The sequence below is a fragment of the Castor canadensis genome, chromosome 5, assembly GCF_047511655.1.
Source record: "Castor canadensis chromosome 5, mCasCan1.hap1v2, whole genome shotgun sequence".
Taxonomy (NCBI): domain Eukaryota; kingdom Metazoa; phylum Chordata; class Mammalia; order Rodentia; family Castoridae; genus Castor; species Castor canadensis.
The window spans coordinates 93,466,088-93,489,779 of NC_133390.1; the positions used below are offsets into that span (position 1 = coordinate 93,466,088).

General features: G+C 34.3%; 1 protein-coding gene across 1 annotated transcript in view; it reads right to left on the minus strand.

The window, feature by feature from the left end:
- Positions 1-23,692, minus strand: part of Naaladl2 (N-acetylated alpha-linked acidic dipeptidase like 2) — an 807,008-nt gene that overhangs the window by 52,514 nt on the left and 730,802 nt on the right. The window contains exon 12 of the mRNA XM_074073742.1: positions 6,865-6,958. Coding sequence (XP_073929843.1) covers positions 6,865-6,958 — 94 coding nt within the window. The remainder of the gene's footprint in view (positions 1-6,864; positions 6,959-23,692) is intronic.

Here is a 23,692-nt window from a genome sequence, read left to right on the forward strand (position 1 = left end):
TTACAATAATGCTAAATAACATTCAGAATTCTGGCAAAGAAAGATAGTTAATATTAAGCAAAGATCCTCAGAAATATAGTCATTAATTATTTTAAGTATTGTTTTATATGTTAAAAAGTGGATGAAGTGGGAAGTAGTAAACTGAGTGAGATTACTAAAGGTTCACTCTTTCCTGCTTCCAGATTCCAGGGTGTGGTCTGTCCTTTAGTGTTTTTTTGCTGCCTCCCTCTGCCTCCTGCAAATTTGTACTCTTGGTTGCCTTCTAGGTGCATTTTTTTGGACATATTTCTCTTTGTCACAAGTACATCTGAAGTGTATCAGTCATCTTTTAGTATTTATACTATATCTCCATATACCATGTATAAATATATAAATATTCATTTTCTGTTATGTGTTTGGCATTGACCAAATATTAAGAGTCAAGGTCACTCAATCAAAATGAGCCTTCAAGAATGACACAATAAATCAACTCAAAGAAATTATTCACTGGTAAATTATCCCCTCTTTCTGGTGGTTGTGAGAACGGTCGAGAATGGCTTGCTGCTACAGTAAACTAGAGCAATAAATAAACAAGATGGCCGGTTGTCACGGGGTAAAAATTACACTGTTGAAAATGCAATTGGGTTTCAGAGACCTTCGTACTTATACTGTTCACAGTAAGGAGAAACAGTATTTTACAGTTCAGCCTTGAAGGTCACTTTTTTTTTTAACAGTAATTTAGAACTTAAGAGTAATCACTCTTAACTGTCAAAACAAATAAAAACTACATGAACAAAGTAAGCTTATATTAAGCAGTAGAATTATGTTTTTCTTAACAGAGCACAGAAACTCTGTTTAACTAAAGAAATTATCTATCATTGTACTTAAGATTGAAATATTTATTTAGGTGTTGCTAAGTCATATCTATTATTCACACATTAAACATTAGCACTTTAAAGTATACTATGTCAGAAATAAGGTTATAACCAACGTAATCAAAACAGAACAGGACCTTACAACTTAGCAAGCATTTAATTAATGTTTTAACATGATCATTTTAAATCAGAATGATTGATACTCAAAAATTTATAGCTTAAGGGTAATAAGCCCCATGACTTTGAGCAAATACTTATACCTTAGGCATTGTAAAAGGAATGTTTTTAACCTATTTTTTTGTTTCATTTTCTTTTGCTTTGCTTTGATTTTTGAATGTGGGTACATCTCAAGTTTGCTCACATCACTCTGAGTGAAAGTGACAGGGGAGGACCCAAGGAGTTTCACATCAAAAGAAAACAAAACATAAAAATAACCAACAATCACAGGAAAATGTTTTCACCTACAGCACAAGCAGGCTGACATAACAGCAAGAAGCCAAAGAGCTCCTGGCTGATCTAACAGAAATCCACAGGTTTTAGGGAGAGTTTCACCTATACATAGTGATGTCTGGACTTCAGTGGAACTATGTGTGGAAAAAAAACAGTTTTCATTTTGTTCTTTCCTCCTATAATGGAATGTTCTTGATTACCACTATTAAAGAAAGAATTACTAACCTGGCCCATTCTTGTACTATTTTCCTTACCTTCTTATTTTAACCAACACCTGACTCTCCCCTAATGCTACTGCTTCACCACAGCCCTCTCTCAGGCCATTGTTCTTTTTCCTCCTGGGCCCTTTCTACCACTGGCCCTAAAAGGAGAAAATGAGTTATTTATGAGTTTGTGCTCATTCTTTGAAGATGGTAGCTCCTGACTCATTGTCATTCCCTCCTATAGGTCCACTCTCTTAAGTCTTGGCAATTTCAGTATCCACACAGACATACTCTGATCTCTCTTTTCTTTAGCCTCTTTACCTCTAGTGACCTCCTACCACACTCCCATGCCCCTGCAATGGCCTGGACACCACAGTTACCAATATTGGCACTCTATGAACTCAGTTTTAAGAAATCCATTTGCTGACCACTCTTTCTGTCTTTTCAGGCCATGTACTCACAGTTAAGAAGCAAAGTCTATTGGTCCTTCTTCTCTTTTCATTGTCCTCACTTCCCTTCACATTCTTTATTCCTTTGGTCCAACACAAGGAGTGGTCCTTTGCATACAGTTTTAGTTTTCTTTTTCTCAGAAAATCTCTGACACAAGTTAAATACAAATCTGTTGGCTTTATCTATGCCTATGATGAAGTTCAGAACATACACCACAGCATATGGCCCTTTGACAGTTGAGGAAATAATAAAAGCAAGAAGGTCTTTCTGATCTTCCTTTATCCTGAATCAGGCCATTGAAGAATTTTCTAACCTATCTCTGAAACTGGTCACAAAACCTTTATACATGAAGTACCCTTCCTATACTGAGAGGAAGGAGCATCCTTATTTTCAGACACAAGGCTCAGAGAATAATCTGAGTAACTAGGGCTTGACAAATAACCCCTAGTTTATTACTATTAGGTCATACCCTTTTGTCCTATAATCTGTTGTTTATCTTCTCTTTATCAAACTTAGCATAAAAACATGCTTATTTCACAATTTCTTTGGAACTCCATTCCTAAAAGTTCTGTATCCACTGTCTGGGTGTTGGTGCCAGTGGGAGGGGGGAGGATATAAGAAAAAGGTGAAGGAGGCTGAATGTAGTGGAAATATTATGTACTTGAAAAGGGGAAAAGTGAGACGTTGAAACTCTTTCAGTTATGGGAGAAGGGGGATAAAGGAGAATGTTGGAGGGGGTGAATTCAACTATGATGTAATATAAGAACTTTTGTAAATGTCACAGTGTACCCCTAGTACAACAATAATAGAATAAAAAAGAAAAAAAGTTTTAAATGGAAAAAAACTTACATTAAGCAATTTTGTTTGCCTTGTTCTTGTTACCTTGTCTTTTGTTGTTGGAGGTAATAGTGATCAATTTTCTACCTTGTGATGGATGAGAAAAGAAATAGTTTTTTCTCCCTACACCTCCATCCCTACCTGAAGGATGGTAACAATACATAATTGCTCTGAATTATCACATTTAAAATACATATTTGTTAAAATGTGTGTCTCATCTGAGCTCTTAATTCTGACCAAGAAACTTATGCCATTTTCATAGTTCGTTTTCCCACTCTCCTACTCAATATTTTTATTGATTTTCCAGTCTAAGGAGACTTGCCAAGGAATCACATTTACTCACCTGCGGTACTCAGTACCTTCCTTTACATTTTTATGAGTGGAATACTCTCTTACTGCTTTGATGTTGAAACCTTCCCCTCCCCCCCTCCCCACACTCCCAAGGTGATGGTATTAAAAGATTAGGACTGGGAGATGATGTTGTCATTATGCCAGAGACCTCAAAATTATATTAATACCCTTATAAAAGAAGCTCAAGATAGCTTTCATGTCCCCTCTGCTATGTGACATTATCACAAAAAGTGCCATCGTTGAACCAAAAAGCAGGCACTAAATCTGCTATGGCTTGATCTTGGATTCTAAGCCTCCAGAACTGTGAAAAATAAATTTCTGTTACTTACAAACCATTCAGCCTGTGGCATTTTGATACAGCACACCAAATGCGCTAAGACAGTTCTTAACTAATGCAGAGTCCTTTAGCTATATGCTTCCTCTTCTCATGAAAATCACGCAAACAATTCTCCCTTTTGTGAACAGATTTGATCTTCCCACTGGATCATTGTCATTAAGTTGAAAGCATGCTAAACCTTTGACTCCATGCTCCTGAGCTCCTGAGTACCTACCACCGAATGCCCTCATTTCATCACCAATCATCCTCTTTTGAATCCTTCTAATCAGATTTTGCTTATCCTACTCCACTAAAACTCTTTTGGCGGAGATCACCACTGACTTCAAAATTGCTAAATTGAGTAGTGAGTTCTTAGTCCTCACTTTTTTTGATCTATCAGCAGCATTTGTCACAGTTGATCACATTTGAAAGATTTTATTCATGCGTCTTCAAGATGTCACATTCACCTGGCTTTATTCTCTTATTCTTTGGCTCCTCCTTCTCTGATTACACCTTTTCTCCCAGTTTATAAATCTCACAAAACCTCCCTGAAATCTTAGGCCTTCTGTGTTCTATCTACATTCAATTCCTAAACAATGTCACCTGGAACAACTCCTAAATTCATATTGCTAGGTCAGTTCTCTCTTCTGTACTCTGGGCATAACTGCTAAGTTGTACTATCACTCTTATTTTGAGAATTCAAATTTGATTCAAAGAGAGTGATTTTAGGAAGTAACTTGAGCATAGTACTAATTTCTAATTTGCTTTTATTTTCTACACATGCCAATTTTGTCCCACCATAGGAATGTACATATACATGTTTCTTAGAAGAGGTTTTAATTTAATTTTATTTATTTAGATTTTTTTCTTGTTGTTGTTTATTGTTTTGGGATAGAGGAATTGTAAGAAAGCTGTACCAGGCATTTCATGGATGTTCAATCAACTTTTGTTCAATGAGTGAATAATAAATTCAGAAGATCCTGTAAATTCATATGGATTATATGCACAATTTTTGTCCATACTTAACTTTCTGGGGAGAAAGACCAGAGTTCATATGATTGAAGGTGTCCTCAATCACCCACAAAGAACAGATTAATAGTATAATTCTAACAATAAATACTAGGCCCCACTAGCCTGCATTATTTAAATGTTCATCTGGACGATATAATGCTGAAATACTGTATTTATTTATGGATATTTAAAAATAAATTCAATAGTATAAAAAACAATAGAACTTAGCATTCAAAATAACTTTGCCAAATGGAGATGAGGCAGGCTGGAACTAGGAAAAATTTGAGACTGAGGCTTGTCCCTGACATGCCTTAAGAGCTCCATTGCAATTACAATAAGTTAGAAAGAATGGGAACTTCCTCCCATCCTTACACCATTTAAAAAGGGGTGTATAGAAGTCTGCCCAGTTCCTCCCCCTGGCTCTAAGGTCATTGGTGCCAGGTAGTGACATGACCTCTTCTGGCTTGGGAACCATCCTTTCCCCCCCCACTTATTGATTATTGGATGGAAATCTCCAGGTTCCTCCCTTCCTATAGGTTATCTTATGTTTTAAAATCATCTGAAGAGAAGAAGCTCACTCTCTCAGCCTCCAGATTCCACCTGAGCCCCACCATGCTTCTCTTTGTATTTCCTGCTCCCTAACTTTTAATAAACTCCTTTTGCACCCAGGTATCCTGCCATGGATTCTTCCATGACGGACAAAGTATTTGGAAGTCTTCTGATCATAAACTGCACCAGCATCATTAACAGGGGCATGGGTTACGTGGTAGAGGGCTTGCTTAGCAAGCATGAGACACTGAATTGAAGCTCCAGAACTGCAAATAAATAAATATATAAATAATGGACTTTTGTTAACACTTTTGTTTTTGTTGGCTTTGTTTGTTTGATCTTTTTAAATATAAGTCTTATCTCTTATGAAGATATTTTACACTTAGAAAATTTGAAGTCAGAAAAGAAACTTGTTTATCATTTATAATTGTATTATACAATGTTAATCTTTTGAAGTAAACTCTTTGAGGCTCCTTTCCATGCATGATAGTTGTTTCTTTCTAGATGTACAAGAATTTCCTTCACTCTCTGAATGCTTAAAAGTATTATATGCAACACCAATGGAACTTTCTGGAGATTGAAAATGAGAGTAAAGCAAAGAAAAATGGTCTACAGAACAAATAAAATAGCTATTTCAAAACAAATCTTACAGAAAAGTGGTCTATTATTCACAGAATTACTTAGTTTTTTATTTATACCTGTTCTATTCTTATTTTGCAAAATGTCATATGCTTGGTTACCCAGTTTCTAAGCTCAAAATATTGTAGAAACAGCAAATTTGAAGTGGGGAACAGAGTGACTGCTACACATAGCCACATTGACTACAGTGAGGTAAAAGTCTGATGAAAGTTGGAAAGAAATTCTATGGAGCCTGACTTAAGATTACAAAAATCAAAGTGATATGAAGCCATTTTATTTGGAAACAAATAGCCCTAAACAGCTCAGTAGCTCCCAAATCATTTTTCAGCCACTATAACAAAACTCTTAAGATTCACTGAGGGAAAAAATATAATTGTGTTGAAAATTCTCTGAGTGAAAAGGAATCCAGGTAAAGAAAAACTTATTAAATTTCTAGCTATTGGAAATATTTGGTTCTTCAGGATGATCTATTTTCAAAGGATTACTGCTTTAGCACCATAGTTGAAATACTGGCTTTTGAACTGAGAAGTAGCTGTCTATAAATTACTCATTCAAGGTCTAATAGGAAGATGCATAGCTCAAGAGAAGGGTAAAACCTTTAATCACAATATTGTCCTTTGTATTTAGTTAATGATGATAAATAGTAACTTTATTAGCAAATAAAGGGGAAAGGAAGGCAGAAATTAGGGTGGAGTTACAAAAAGATCTATTCAAATATGAAGGGATTGAAATAGAGAAAATGGAAATTATTATCTCATTGTCTGTTTGTCATCTTTGACCTGAGCACACATCTCAGTGAAATGGAATGGGCTCAAACCTCACAGAAGGCAATCCCAAAGAAGAAACTTCATATTGGTCTTGTGTAGGCTGACTGAGTATTAGGTACAATACTGGAAAAAGTTGGGTCCCTGAACTATATCACTTCATATGGACCCTATAAACAACAGAATTTTGATTACAAATATCTTTGATAAAAGAAATTAGGCAGACCATCCTCTCTGATATCTTACCTTGTGTTTAACACATAAGTACATCACATTTTTGTTGATACGGCCTTCTTGGTCCTTCTCATTATAACCCTCTAGAGGAAGGGAGGCACAGATTGCTATAACTAGCAAGAAAGTAGATATTCATCCATTCTTACTGAACCTTAGTTGGATGCTTTTTCACTTACTAAAATTACCATAATTTAAAGAAAAATTACCTTTAAGGCTGTTTTGAACTTCTAAAGCTATATCGAGAGCATTAAAGGGAAGAACTGGTTCATTGGCAATTTGCAAAATCACTTCTCCTGTGAGCTGAAAGAAAAAAGAAAAAAAATTACTATCATTCAGTAATTAAGAGTGTTTTCTTATTTTTTTCCTATTATTTCATATAATTTTTACATGTAAAATAGCAAAAACACAGAAGGAAATATAATTTTATAAAATCTCTTTTTCTTTCATACCTTTTTAAATTTTATTTTTTCTACCAAGAAAAAAAAGCCTCAGTACCTTTTCAAGTATAGAATAGTATGAAGAATGGTAATATCTTGTTCTGTTTTTGTGCTAAAATGTTAAGAAATATCTTTCGTAGGTGAAGAAATTATAATACAGTTTAAAACAATTCCTTATGCAATAGTACAGAAAATAATCAAATGGTAGAGACAAGGAACTAAAAATTAACATCTGGTTTTTGGACTAAGTAAACCTTTAGAAAACTTAATGAGTAATTCATTTCCTTTAAAATGTAATTTAATCTAAAATGTTCTGTTTATGTTTTAGGCACTGGTTTCCTTGATGCTTTGCTTTATTTTATTACTAAGCAGTTTGCCAAAATGTATCAAAACTAATGCATTTATACAACTTTCAGATACATCATTGTTTAAATTCAATTTTAAGAATAAAAATTTAAATGGCACCTCCAAAGCTCATACTTAGAATTTTCATCCATACACATCCCACCACCACCCTAGTCTAAAACTTTATTTGAAAACCAACATATGCCCTACAGCTAAGTAGCATCTGCTTAATGGATTCAACAAGTCATATACACTCATACACATCTCAACGGACCTTAAGACTGCAGAAAATGACATTGTTATCTCTCCCGCTCTCATAAGTGATATTTCATATTTACCTGGGTTTAACAGATGTCCCTATGTCTCATAACATAAGATCCCCTGAATTCAGCACACAGGGAAATGAGCAGTGTTGATATTATTAATGCACTAAGAAATGTGGTTAGTGAATGAAAACATTGTCTTGTGAAACTACACAGGGAAATCAGTACACTAACTAGAGATGGTACAGAAGCCATAAAAGATACAACTTACAAGGAAAAGAGGATTTTAAATATCCAAATCTATATGTTCAATGAGGACCAAATTCCTTTTAATGTTTAAAATTATATTTCTCAATTGTTTATACAATTCATACTATGATAAGATATAATTCAATCTGATCTATATGCTTGGGAAAAATGTATTTCTTAGAAATAAAGAGGAGAAAGAACCACCTCCTATAACCTTTCATTCCTTTGAGGTATTTTTCTCCCAAGCATAGCAACAAATTCTTCCTCAATGCCTAGGGTGTCTTTGCAAAATTTTATCCCCAGCATGGTGATCACAAATATCCTGGGAAACTGCCAGCTTTGATCATGCTGCAATAGGTTGATACGAATCATTTTTCTATCCTTCCCACACTATCCAAATCATGCAAGGAGCATATGTATTTGCAAATAACTTACGTGTAAAAAGGAATTTTTAAAGAAGATTTAGAAGCATTATGGTTTCTTTTTTTCCAGTTTTCACTGGATAATAGAAACTACAGAACAGACATGTTTTGTTTACACTTTTGAAGTCTGGAACCCATACATTATAAAAACCGGGGAGGAAAAAGATACGTGACTGTGTTCTGTTGGAGAAAGTTGTTTAGTTCTTTTTTTTTTTTTTTGAGTCATTTGGCAGCTCCAACAGCTGAAATATAAGCCAACCACCTTGCTATTCCTTTGAAAAAAAAAAAAAAAAAGAACCTGGCAACAAAGAGTGGGACTTTGCAGGCACCTGGCCCATGATGGAATGCTTATAACAAGTCGGCTTTATTTGCAGCTTCATAATCAAGAGGGAGATTTATATACCCCTTGCCATGTGAGAAGACACAAACCCTACCATACACTCTTCTTAACCACTTTGGAATTCAGTCATACTCAGGCACAAAAGAGCAACTTTCCTATACGTTTATATGATGGAAGACCTGTTCTTTTCAAAGTGCTTCATACTTACCAATTTCATTTTATTATAAAGACAAGCATTGGCTAGTAATGGGGGAATTAATATACTATATTAAAAGCTTAAGAGAGTCCCACTGGGAGGGTAACCTGGTTAAAAGTAAGTATTAAGCTAAAATATCAATGATCAAAATTTATTGATAGCTACTACCTATCAGATGCTGTTCAGAAGTATTGAAGCATCATTCTCATTAATTCTCACAACAGATCAGCAAGGCAAGTATTATTATTTTCATATTATAGGTAACAAAACTGAGGCTCACAAAGATTAGTCAATTTGCTTAAGTCATACCCCTGAGACTAACTGATTTGAAGATCTGTGCTATTTTTGTTGTTGCTGTAATATGTTGCTTATGTTAGGATTTAGGAAAATTTTCGCAATGGGTTATTTGTAAAAAAACCACATTAGACTAAATCTTTAACTTCTTATCTACTTTTCTTTCCACTATAGTATCAAATTTTCTGGCAGAAAACAAAAATCTTTGTTTCTTACGATATTGGCCAGTACCTGTAGTATTTATTTTTCAACCCCATAGAGTACTGTTTGAAATTTTCCTCCAAGTGCATGTGTAGGAAACTAAATCTCCAAATCATATGATAGTACTTGGGAGGAAGGGCCTTTGGGAGGTAATTAGGGTTAGATCAGGTCATGAGAGTGGACTCCATGATGGTATTAGAAACTATACAAAGAGAAAGAGAGACCTAAGCTTACTCTCTTACCACATGACACCTTCCTCATGTTATGAACCAACAAGAATGCCTTCTCCAGACACTGGCCCCTTGATACTGGACATCCGAGCTTTTAGACCTGAGAATAAACTTCTATTGTCTATAAATTATCCAGTTTTCAGTATTTCATTGTAACAACATAAAGTGGACTACGACACATCAACACACAGCATCAGCAGAGTTTTTCAACATTTGTGACATTGCATTACAATAGCTTTACAAGCACACAATCTGCCTCAAGATTTGTGTCCTTCCTTCTCCTTTCCTCTCAGACCATCTTACTGTTGATCAAAGACAAATGAAGAATGAGTTAGAAGGAAAAAATTATTTTACAAACTAAGAATATTTTAAAAATATAAAGTAAATTAATAAATGCCGTATTGCAAATGTTTCCTCTCTCACAAAATAATATTGATGCTTGCAATTAATATTGTGCTCTCATTAAGGTTAAGCAAGATTTGAGTGTCAAACATTAAAACTACAGTCTTCTTCCAGAATTTAAGGGTAATAAAGCCAAATTATAGTTATCCCATATAAAAGCTTCACTGTCTTCAAACTGAAATAAGGTTCAAAAGAGTATTTTAAGAAAACAACATAAGGATTATATATTACATATTTATGATTATATTATATAGTATCATATATGTTATTGTAGTTATATGATCATAAATAATTTTTCTGGGACAATAGGTTTTTATATATATGCATATACATGAATTTATATTTTTCCCTTTGGTATTAGGTAACTTGCACCTGGTAGGCAAGCACTCCACCTCTTGACCTGTGCACCCAGTCTTATACTTTTTTCTTAAACTTAGTAAATAACAAAGTTTACTATTTGCCTTACAGAGTGGCATTTATATTCTCTGCCTTTGTCACGAATCTTTCTCTTACTCACCAGACCTGCCTGGAAAGAACAAAAAGTATTTATTTCCCAAACTATGAATATCTACAGAGTAAGGTTATTACTCTTCCATTAATTATCATAGCTCATTGCTCAGTATGGTGACTGTGCTTGTGATGCATGCTTTGAATGGATTTATTAATTAATGCACAGACAATGCAGTTGAACATAAATAGGCTCACAAAAGTAACACCAATACTATGATTCTATAATGACATTTATCTTTAGTTGCAGCCATAGAAACTCAATAAACATGGTTTGTTTGACTTTTATAATTCTGGATTAAAGTAACTGGAGTTCATATCTCATACACAAGCTGTAAATTAAACTATCATTGTGTGGTTGCTTTTATATGGTCAGTCATATTTAAAGCACAATAGAACGCTGGTAGAGAGGTTGATGCTGTAAGATAATTATAGCACCCGTTCTATAGATTACTGTGAGAAAGTCATTGAGAGAGACTGGATCACCAAAGCATGGTGTGATGTAATATAACAAAAAGCAGATAAATTACGAACCATCCTACTAGTATCCATTGAGTCTTCCTGTGTAATCATTACTATTCTATGAGAGAGAAGAGAGAAGATAGCTAAAAGTTAGTAAAAGACATTGTCATACCATTTTTACACAACTGAAAAAAGAATTTGATGTACATAGTAGCATGAATTTTTGGTTTATTATAAAGCACCATATTTTATTCTACTTTAAACGCACCAGGTAGTTATACCATGAGGGTGAGTTTAGGCTCAAGAAACTAGAATGTAAAAGAGGAAAGGTATTGCAGGATAGGTGAACACAATGAGTAAACTTGGGGGTAAAAAGAAACCCAGACTTTCTATAGAAACAAAAAAAAATCCAATGTGATGAAAACATAGTTCTTGGTCAGTAAGTTTAAGTGCGGGACTAGTAAGAAAACCTAAAACTCAACCAATGTGTATTGCCATGATTCAGTGATCTGCAGGGGTTCTTTCCCCTTCTCTTTAATTTCAAGAGCAGCAGCATTATCTGATAAATTATGGCCTGGTGAGAGTTTTCATAAAGCATTTTAGCAGTCAATTCCTGTGGATAATAAACCTTAGGGCAGCTAACCCTGGGCAAGGAGAATGGGGGGATTTCCCAGAGAAAGAGGTAGCCTCCCAGCCCTTGCCAAAGCTGTGGTGAGATCAGTAGATGAGTACAAAGATGTACTCTGACATAATCAAACTGTTTGCCCAGAAAAATGAGAAATTATATAGTGTTACACAAAATCAGTGCACAAAATCTGTGCATTCCTAACATAGCTAAAATTTACTTTTACTTTTAAGATTTTCAATATCTCTTATCTGGAATACCCTACAAAGTCACTAATTGATTTCAATGTCTCCATCTAACCCATTCTCCACATTATAATGAGAATTATGCATATGAGATGAAATATGTTTTATATAAAACAGATGTTTGTCCACTTCCTTTCTGTTGTTCCCCTTGACTCATAGGAAACTTGATGGCATCTAATACTCAATTCAAATGTCTATCGTGAGATGTTTGTTTAAGAAAAAATTACTTTCTTAGAAAAAATTCAAGGATTTAAATAACCCCCACAACTAACAAAACAGATACTTTGTGGCATAAATGTGAAGCCCTGAGGTCAAACCCCAGTACTGCCAAACAACAAGAAGCAAACAAACAAAAAGCCAACAACAATGACAAAAAAAACCCACATATTTTTCATAAAATTCATGCAATGAAAATCAGTAAGAAAAATCTTAAATGCCACAACTTCTTCTTCATCCCTAGGAAGAGCCACCATCTAAGAGTTGCACGTGGAAGTTGAGATATCTAGATACCTGAGGTAGAATTCTTGTTCTTGCTAATGGATGACTTGAGAATTTCTGTCTGAAGAATGGTTTCCTTGGGTTGTTTAAGAGGTATAGTCAGAGGCCTTGTTTACTCAACTTACATTTATAAAAGCCAATAGGAGAAGGAGAAAAAAGATAGGAAAATTGTTATGGAGCCCCTGAGCTTTCAAGAACTGGTTCAAGACCCAAACCTTTCCTTCTTAAGGTTTTGAATACTTTGGAAGAACTGAGGTAGTATCAAATGAAGTTGCCTGGGAGCAAAGCATTTCAAAATTGCCAAAGAATTCCAAAGCTTCTTAGAGGACAATTCTTTTTAAGGGCTATAACCCAGGGAAATACATTGAATATCTGATTTCCACCACTTGCGGTTATTATTAGGATTTTCTTGTGATCTATACTGTCTGACCTATGGGCCTACCACAGAAAAGTATGTGTGAACCTAAAGAATTATGTTATCAAACAGTGATACACTTGGGAGCCCAGCAATAGAACAGCCATAGCTGGAGATATCTCTTGAGAAGAACGAGCCCTTTTCTCTCCAGTGTTGTAAGAACTGACATTTTAGTCTTGACCAAGCCATCTACAGGCTCAGAAGGGATTCTGGAACACCTAAGTTGAAGGCTAGTACAACTTTTCACTGTAGAATTGTTGCAGTTGACAGACCATGTCAGGCTCTCTGGTTTTATGGAATGCAGAACTAAGAAAGGGGACATCAACAAGGTTGATCTCAGAAATTTTATTTTATTACAAAATATATGTGCCTTTCATTTATCCCCCTAAGCTGATAAAAGCATATTCCCTTCAACTATACACTAACAGCTGTCAATGTCAAGGCATTAACGAGAAAGACAACCCCTGCTGTCAGGAATCTATCTAATCCCTTATTGACACAAATTTCCTGACTCTAATCCTCCTTTCCAAACTCTGCTCTTGCTGAAAGCCCATCTCTTCTCTAAATTCTCAACCTAAACTCTAAGCATACAACCTGAAATTTACACAAGTCTTAAGTTTGGTTCCTCCAAAACAGAGCTTGAAACAAAATTTGAAAGCAAATAGTTCATTGAGAGGTGAGGGTAGTAGAACAAGGAGAACAAAAAAAAGGGAAGATAGTCAGTGGATGGCATCTACCACTGTGGATGCAGGAGCTTAATCTTGTCAAAGAAAACCTAAAGGTCAGTATAAAATACAGGCCTCAGAATTTTCCCCTCCCAGGGGCAAGGAAACTGGTATTTAAGTATTTATTCACTAAATCCCATCAAGAAGTGCACAAGGGATACCTCATGGAGGTACTGGACTGTCTTTTGCACTGGCAAATTTCCATGGCAGAAGAAAGCTTCTGGCTAAGTGATAATTTTTAATATTTGGAAGTCTATAACTAAAATACAATGCTTGCCTTATATTCTCAAACCACAAAAATATAATTGGACTTTTTTTTTCAATTTTTAGCTATCTTGCCTCTTTCACTAATTATCATCACTTATCTGTTATTAAATTGTAACACACAAATATATTTACAAGTGAACTTGGAAATATTCAATCAAATTAATTTATTGATATTTCAAATGACTTTTTAAAGTGTTATATAGTTTTTTTTTTTTTGCAGCACTGTGGTTTGAACTCAGGGCCTTATGCTTGCTAGGCAGGTGCTCTACCATTTAGTCAAGTCCCCAGTCCTGTTTGCCTTACTGATTTTTCAGGTAAGTTCTCACATTTTTGCTTGGGGCTGGTTTCAAACTTTGATCCTCCTCCCTACTGCCTGTTGCAGTAGCTGTGATCATAGCTTGTAGCACCATGCCAGGTTTCTTGGTTGAGACGGGGTCTCATTAACTTTTTGTCCAAGTGGTCTTGAACCCTAATCCTCCAGATCTTTACCTCCTATGTAGTAGGGATGATAGATGTGAGCTACCACACCCAGCAAAAGTGTTACAGTTTTGTTTTAACTTTGGAACACAGTTGTATCTTCTGCTGGTCATACTGTGCCTAGATCAGGATCGTAATGTGTCAGTGTTTCTCAGTATACTGGAAAGAGAAACTTTAAGGTGTCAACTTTTCTTTTTCACTATGTCTAGCAGTATATTTCTTGGGTTGACTGGCAAATTAAAAACTTCATTATGTTTAACTAATAACTAACTTCAATGTGATATTAATAATAACAAACTAACACTTATGGATTACTTCCCATGTGCCAGTCAGTATTCTAAACTCTTTCTGAATTAACTCATTTAATCCTTGCAAGAGCCTTATTCTATTCTGCAGATGAGAAAACAGAGGTATTGCTCTGTTAACTAAATATCCCAAGGTCACTTAGCTAGTCCCTGGCAATTTTAAGATTTCAGCCCAAGCATTTTTGGCTACAGAATCTGGGCTCTTAATTATAACGTCAATTTATTACCTTTTTCTTTATTTTCCAGTCTTTCATGATTTGAACAAGTGGATACTGACACAACATTTACTAAATCTAAACATGTGATTCTAAGGAATAATCAAGGGCTAACTATAACCTATCAGGGATATTTAAAATAAAGTCCTGAGCAAGTTGTCCTACTGGGAGTGTAACTTTTATTTGTGACAATTCTAATTTTTATGTTTGTAGATTCTGGTTGCCTAAGCCTAGAAAAATGGATGTAGAAGTAAAACAATTTTCTGATGCCCTAAGTAAATAAAGATTTTTTCCTTATTTTTATTCCAAAAAATAGCATTGACAAAATAAGTGTCAAATACAACTGGAAGAGCAAGGGTAAAAAAAGGAGGGTAAGTGGGTACACCTAATGATTGTTATTTATCTGTCTTAATATATCATAAGTTATTACTCCAACCTTAAGTTTTTTGAAAAAGGTTCAGGAATATATTTCTAAAAACTAATGTGAACACCTCCCAAATGACTATCAGTGATCTCCCATTTATCCTTATTCATGCTGCTTGAAGGTATTCCCAGTATTAATTAAATATTTATTGAGAACCAGCTATATGTCAGGGACTATATTAATTTCCTGGGGCTTTTGAAGCATTGCTCATGAGAGAAGACAGATACTGGCTGTAATTATAAGATACTTAAATTCTACATGGTGCTAAAAAAAGTTATGCAGGTGTCTCAACTCATTTGAGAGGTCATGAAAGGCTTCCTTGCAAAAATTCCTTCTGAAGAAGGCTCTGTGCTAGACACTACATCATAAAAGATAGAATCAGAAGCAAATTTGATGCAAAGCACATCCACTTATGTCAGTGTACGTAAGGTTGTTTAGTTGGATTTTATGTATAGTTAAACAACAATAAAATTTAAATTTTAAGTTATTTTATTGCTTATCTGTCATATATATTTTTTGACAGTTTCTTCTAAGGGAAAATTCACATTTTGGGGTAAGGAGCATGAGCTATCTTCACCACTTCCATCACCTACAGAAGTCAAGTTCTCTGTGGTTGTAGATATTACCATAGCTGTGGTATAGCAAAAAGGAAGGGGCTGACTCATTGTGTATTTATTAAATCATGTACTCAATAAATTATCCAAATCAATTAATCATGGAGAGAAAGATTAGAGAGCTGATTTAGACATTTCTAATAATGCTAAAGCAACATACATCAAGTTTATGTAACGCACCAAGACAGAAGAGGCCAATGGTTCCCTATGTATTGCTCATTTTAAGGGACTGCATTTTCAGAGCACAATTCTAGGTATCTATATGAGCAAAGCAATGTGGTTTTAAGAACTGAATAAAACAGTGCTTGAATAGAAGCACTGTTTTTTATAACATCCAAGAGAGAGGACATTTGGAGAATAATGGATTGAATTGCATGTACAGTCAATTATTTAGTTAAATGATCAGTATAGTTATTTTACATAAACCATTAATATTTCCTTCTGTGTGTGCTAGTTGAAACTCTCCAATAAAGAAAACTCTATTCTATGTAGAGTTGGACATTTGGCAAAATTTTCATATTCTAGAAACAGTATCTTGAGAGTTGTGTTTCACTTGTTATTAAAAGTGTGAACATTGAAAAATAATGACATCATGTTTTTATATAATAGACGTAATAAAAGCAATAGAGAGGGATGGAGATATATGAAAGGGGAAAAAAGCAGATTGTTCTTTTGAAGTTGGTGCTTCTACCTAGAGAGACTTTAAATATAAATGAAGGTCAAAATATATGTGACCCTTACTGTATGTAATTATATTGTTAATGCAGCTTCTTTTCTGGCTGTAAATACAATAAAAGTTGTAGATTGCATCCTACAGATTGAGACTTGGCATTCTAAAAATAGTAAAAGAAACACAAGGGCTTTAAATCCTTTGATGTGTAATTATGGTCATGACAAGTTTCTTAGTGCAGTATTCTCGGAAGTAGACGGTAACGTTCAGTTGAATCCAAAGTATATGCAGGTAAATAAGGAGCACACTGTCAAGCTCTAGTATTTTCAGGATTTCTCTTCTTTTTCACATGTTTCTTAGTAACAGACAAGACTCTTATGTTCCCTTCCTTCTCAAATATCCCAGATGGCCTACAGAAAAACTCAAGACTTTGAAAAATTTTACCATAATTAGTCAATTAACCTGTGTGATAGGATACTTCCATGTCATTAGAATATTTTATAGTAGAGAAATTTAGCTTGATGAAGTATTTATAAAGCACCTAGGATTCAAGAGTTTTGGGTTAAATGTGAAAATGGGCAGCAGCTCCTGTAGCAAAGGGATGCATTGGTTGGTAGCCAAGACTCAATAAAGATTTTTGTGTGGAAACTGCTGTGATGTATCATCTATATAATTAAGAACAAATATATTTTGCTATCAAGCTTTTATGTTAAAGTCTTCAAAATGTAAATAGGAGTGAAGTGTCATGATGACTTTATGAAAAAGTACATATAATAAAAAGACTTTAGTGAACTTGAGAACAAAGTAATAGCAGCAATTCTGAAAGGCTGAGTAAATCACTCAGGTAATTTTTTAAAATGGAAAAAATATATTGAGTAATAGAAATTTAGGTACTTCCATTTGAAACACCATTTATTTAGTAGGAAATAGCATCTAAAGAGGCTACTTTTATTCATGTGCTTAGGTTAGCTTTTCATACATATATGATAAATTGCTAACAAAGTCTCTTTTTTGATGGTGACAAGTACCAGAGTACCTCTTCAACTTATTTAGAAGTTTAGGAGGACCTTCTAGGTGCATGTTCTATTGAGTTAGCTCTTTCATTTAAGCAGATTAAGAGGTACCTGGGTTTTGTCTTAGATCTGTATTGTAACATTCATGGAATATTTAATTTTTTATTTTTCTTCATTACTTAATGACAAAATTAATTGCTAAAACCATATACCCTTGTGAAATTTGTGATTTAAATATACATTTATAAGTAACAAAACTAATTCCCAAAAGATCAGCTATTTTACAAAATTCATGGAGAAGCAAAAGATGAAAGAAATCTTGGCTGTCTGATCTTATCACCTCAATTTACAGATAAGGAAATAGGGGTTGCAAATTGAAATGACTTTCTGACCATCACATAGCTGTTTAGAGACACAACGAGAAGTGGAAATTAGGTCTTACAGCACTTAACACATTCCTTTCTTACACAACAAAGTGCCAGAAGTAAAATCCAGATTGATTGATTGATTGATTGATTTGATGTGTGTATGTGTGTGTGTTTGCATTCTTGTGTGCATTTATGTGATAAAAATATGAAGTATTGATAGAAAATTTGATAAATCCATAAGCAAAAAGCTGTACAAGTAATAGCAAACTATGAAATTTGCCCCTTGTATTTTCAGTGCACATCTACTGTAATATATTGAAAAAATTCTCCTGAGGACATTATCGTTTCTCTAACGCTTCTGAAAGTAACTCACAGCCCTTCTTAAAACATCAACTTGTCTCATCTAGGTAGACTCTGTTATCTACTCACCCTACTTCTTGTCCAAGTTCTTATCCTACACCCATTTATCCTAAATACCTATACACTTAGATAATTTTTGATTCATTAGTGTCTAAGAGAAGTATACAAAAATCCTACATCATAACTATGTATGTATTGATTCCTCCTTATTATGTAATCAGTTTTGTTTTACATACATGCTGGTTGGTGGTAAATAAATCCTCAGATTAGATAAACCTCTAGGCTGAGCTTTACCTTGATGTCTACTTTGATGTTAATATTCCCACATCACCTTTCTTTGTTTAGTATTTGTCTGAGACATCTTTTCTTCACCGTCTTTACTCTCAGTTTTTTTGTCTTATATTTTATAAAGTTTGAAATTAGCACACAACCACTTTTAAATTATAGTTTGAGAAAATTTTTAACCCCATTCTATTATTATGTATTTTCTAGATGAGTTCTCTTTTTTGCTTCTATTTCTCCTTTTTAAGTCTTTTTGAGTGTGTGGGTTTTCTTTTTTTTCCCCAATATTTCCTTTCTCTATAGATTTAGTAGGTGTGTATTTTATTGCGTTTTTTTAATGAGTATATTTTAGACAAGCTCAGTTGACTAACAAAGATTAGAGTGAATGAATATATCCACCTCTTTCCCAACTGTACAATACATCATGGCTCAGAATACTTTAAAACCTTCCTTCCAAGCAATGTATGGTGATGCATACCTGTAATCTCTGCTACTCAGGAGGAATAGGCAGGAGGACTCTGAGTTTCCAGCTAGCCCAGGCAAAGTTAGTGAGAACCCCATCTCAAAAACAAAACAAATACAGACAATCTGGGGGCCTGACTCCAGTGGTAGAGTGCTTACCTAGCAAGTGAGGGGCCCTGGATTCAATCCTCAGTACTGTTATATATATATATAACTAAAATAAATCAAAAAATAAAAAGTATTTAATACACTTAACCTACATAACATCTTAGGTTAGCCAGTATACCTTAAACATTCTTGGACATGCTCAGAGTGCTTACAGTAGCCTATGGTTGGATAAAATGTAGCATTTTCCAAAAATCTGCTGAATATCACATAAAGTTTACTGAATACTGTCCTGAAAGTGAAAAACAATAGTTATAAAAGAACACTTTCACAGCACTGTAGAATTGAAAAATTAAGATAAACCATCATAAGTTGAGAACTATTTGTAATTTGTATAAAACAAAAGAAATGCTCTATAAATTATATTATTGCTATTAATAACAATGTGAAAAATATTAGAGAAAATCTGATATTTCTGAACAATTATATGTTTTTTCATGTAGAAAACATAAAATGCTTATTTTCAAGTCTGATTTGAGTAGAATGTCAAAGTGTTTAGGAACTCTTTTCTTACTAAATAACATTAAGGTATATACATACTTTATATTTTAAAGTCTTAAATTTTTCCTCAAAAAAGCATGTATTAGAAGCCATGGAATGATCTTAAATATATCTTATCAGCCAATTCCACATACACACAATTAGACTACTTATATTTCAGGGCAGTAGAAGTCATTCTGAAGAATTAATGGATTTAGGTATTTCTATATTACAAAAATGTATGAACCATATCAGACTTCCATGAATATTTTATTCTTTATTCCTACACATAAAAATCAACATGTATACTTAAAGTGAATTGAGCTCAAAATGGTTGAAAAATAAGTGTTGGATGGGCCAGAAAAAAAAATTATAAATCTAGCTTACTCCTTTAACTACTTTACAGCCTTTAACTATTAAGAACTTCACCAGTTCATTATAATATTGTGACAATTTATCTATGAATGTCAACCTCATCATTATCATCTTACAGACAAATCTATAAATCTGAAGTTTGCATACAAATAATTGAATAAGGTTTGAGCTGTTGGAGAAATGAAACCATTTATGTGTTGGTTCTGGATTGTTTTCCTATTAAGTCACAGCCACTACTACAGCATTGGATTAAGAAAACAGGCTTTTAGAGCTCATTAATTAAATCATAGATTCAGTTATTCTACAAATTAACCTCCAAATTTGTTACTTAATACAATGATTGATTGGCTTTCCAACCTACATGGTAATGGGGGGGGCTTTACAATAATTTAGTCTGTTCAGGCTTTTTATACTACAAGCTAGGTGATTTGTAAACCAAAATATATTTCTCAGAGCTGTAGGGACTAGAAAAACCTTAAGTCAAGGCACAGACAGGCTCAGTGTCTTCTGAGAGCCCACTCTTCACAGTTGGTGTCTTCTTAACATCCCTTCACACAGTGGAAGGGGCAAACAAGCTCCCTCAAGTCTCTTACATAGGATGGGACACTAATGCCATTCATGACGATGCAATCTAGTAAACTAGTTCCTAAAGTCCCCAACTCTCGATACTATCATATTGGGATAAGTTTCAACCTACTAATTTTGGAGGGACACAAACATTCACACCATATTGACATTTCATTGAGAATGTTGTTGCTATGTCATGTCAGACAAAAGAGCTAGATAGTCATCTACTGATGCTCAGAGCTAAACTTCAGAATTGACATAAATATCAGTGTTAGTTAAAACACATTTCCTCAACCAATTGCAAAAGGCCTGTGAAGCATCAATAATCCATGGATGGATATATGATCAGCAACAAATGTTTCTACCACACAGATCTGTGTTTGCGTCTCAGCTATGTTGGCAAGTGGACCAAAGTTAGATCATTTTCAATAAATTATATAACCTCTCTCAGCAACAACTGTCATAGAAGATTAGAACACACATGTCTTTCAAAAATTTGTTTAAATGAGACAATATGCATATGTTAGCATTTTGAAGAAATGCAATAGAGTTTTTCTGAAACTTACAAAGCAATAATAGAGTGGGTGGATGGATGGATGGAAAGATAGATGATAGAAAGATGGTACATTCAGGACACATTCTCATGTAAGAATCAGCATAGTATGGTTAAAAAGCCCCTTTCAAAATCAATGTTGAAATTCAATTGTCTTTGTAAGAGTATTAAAAAAGTAGGACTATTAAGAGGCTATTAGTTAAAGGCTATATATGACAAGCCTTTTGCCAACATCATAGTAAATGGCAAAAAACTGAAACTATTTCCTCTAAAGTAAGGAATGAGACAAAGGTGTCTATTCCCTCCATTCTTATTCCCATAAACTTTGAATTCCTAGCAAGGGCAATAAGATAGGAAGAAGAAATAAAAGGAATACAAATAGGAAAGGAAGAAGTCAAATTTTTCCTATTTGCAGATGGCATGATCTTATACTTAAAAGACCAAAAACTCCACCAAAAAACTTCTAGACATCATAAATACATTCAGCCAAGTAGCAGGATACAAAAAATCAGTAGCCTTTCTACATACCACAACCACTATGGAAAACAGTATTGAGGTTCCTCCAAAAAGTAAAAATAGAACTTCCGCATGATCCAGCAGCACCCCTCTTAGGCATACACCCACATGACTTTAAGTCAGGTTACAATAAAGGCTCCTGCACACCCATGTTTACTGCAGCATTATCCACAATAGCTAAGCTATGGAAACAGCCAAGATGCCCCACCACTGATGAAAGGGTTAAGAAAATGTGGTATTTATATACAATGGAATTTTTTTCAGCCACAAAGAAGAATGAAATTTTGTCACTTGCAGGTAAATGGATGGAACTGGAGAACATCATCTTAAGTGAAGCTACCCAGGCTGCATATATGTGAAATATAGACCGAATACAAATACAGCAATATTATGAAAAACAGGTCAGACAAAGGGGAGGTCACTTAAGAGAGAGGGAAGGTAAAAGAAGGAAATTAAAAAGGTGAATATGGTTGACATACTTCCTGTACAAGAATGAATATAGAATTTCTAAACCTGTTGAAATCACCATAAGAAGAGGACTAAAGCAGAAAGCAGAAAGACAGAGGGGATAAATCAATTCGGATTATAATACATACATACATGGAAATGCGACAACAAAACCCCCTATATAGCTATATTAAACAAACAAAAATGTCTTTTTTTTTTTTTTTTTACAAAAATGGAGAACAGGAGGCTTAAAACAGTTCCGGTCTGGAGGTTCATACCAGTGGGAAGGGGGAAGATATAAGGAAAGGGTGTAGAAGGGTGAATATGGTAGAAGAATTATGTACTCATGTATGTAAATAGAACAATGAGACCTGTTGAAACTATTCCAGGAATGGGAGAGGGAGGATAAAGGAGAATGATGGAGGGGGTGAACAACTAAGATGCATTGTAAGACCTTTTGTAAATGTCACAATGTACTCCCTGCACAACAATAAATAAATAAATAAATAAATAACATAATGAAAAATGTTTTAAAAAAGAGGCAATTAGGTGAAGAGGGCTGCACCCTCATGAATGCATTCATGTCCTTATCTAAGGACTGGGTTATTTATCACAGGACTGGACTCCTGATGAAGATAAGTTTAGTCTGATTTCTCTCCTTCTTCCCTGTAGGTGCTCATTTGCCCTTCTGCCATGTTATGATGTATCAAGGAGGCCCTCACCAGATGCTGGCACCATGCCCTTGGACTTCCCAGCCTCCAGGACCATAAACCATTTGCATATTATGTTATAACATGCAAAGTTTAAAGTTCTACAAAAATATGTTGAAAATCACTGTCAAGGACATGCCGACTTCTGAGGAAACCACATGGAAAAGCCTAGATCCTGTACCTTTAGGAGCTCCTAGTCAGACAAATTTGAGATATTTCTCATTGAATTGCTAAACAGAGAAGGAAGGAAACCATCTCTTACACAGTTTTCTTTTTCCTTTTTTATTTCTTTTCTTTATCCAGTACTGGGAATGGACCCCAGGGCCTCAAGCATGCTAGGCAAGTATTCTGCCATAGGGCCATATCTCACACCAGCTTTTATTTATTTATACAATGATGATTTAATTATACCCTCTAACTGTTGTTTTTATTTCTCAACTGTCCATTCTAATGTAGGCATAATGTATTTTATGTTTATTCTAGAAGAAATCCAGCTTCTCTCTATAAATTCAAATTGTTTCTCAATGCAATATTGTATATACTTTGTCATTATGACAAATAGATTTTATCATGTGTTGCTTCTGAAAAAATAAGTAGTGTAAATTTTCAAGAAGTAAACATTTTGTGAATGCATATTTCTCTATAATAAAAGACATTCAGGTAAAGCTGAACACTATATCTTAGCTACTAGAGATAAATGCACATTGAAATTGCATTTGAAAAAGATTTAAAAATAAATGCTAGCCTTTGTTTTTAAAACCAGAAAGATTTGTGTTCTTGATAGAAGAATGTATATAAAATTTTATTCCACAATACTTAATTTCTCCTCATAGCTAATGTAGAAAAAAGGAGAAAATAATCTCATTCAAATATTAGCCAGTTGAATACCTTAAACTTAAAATTTATAA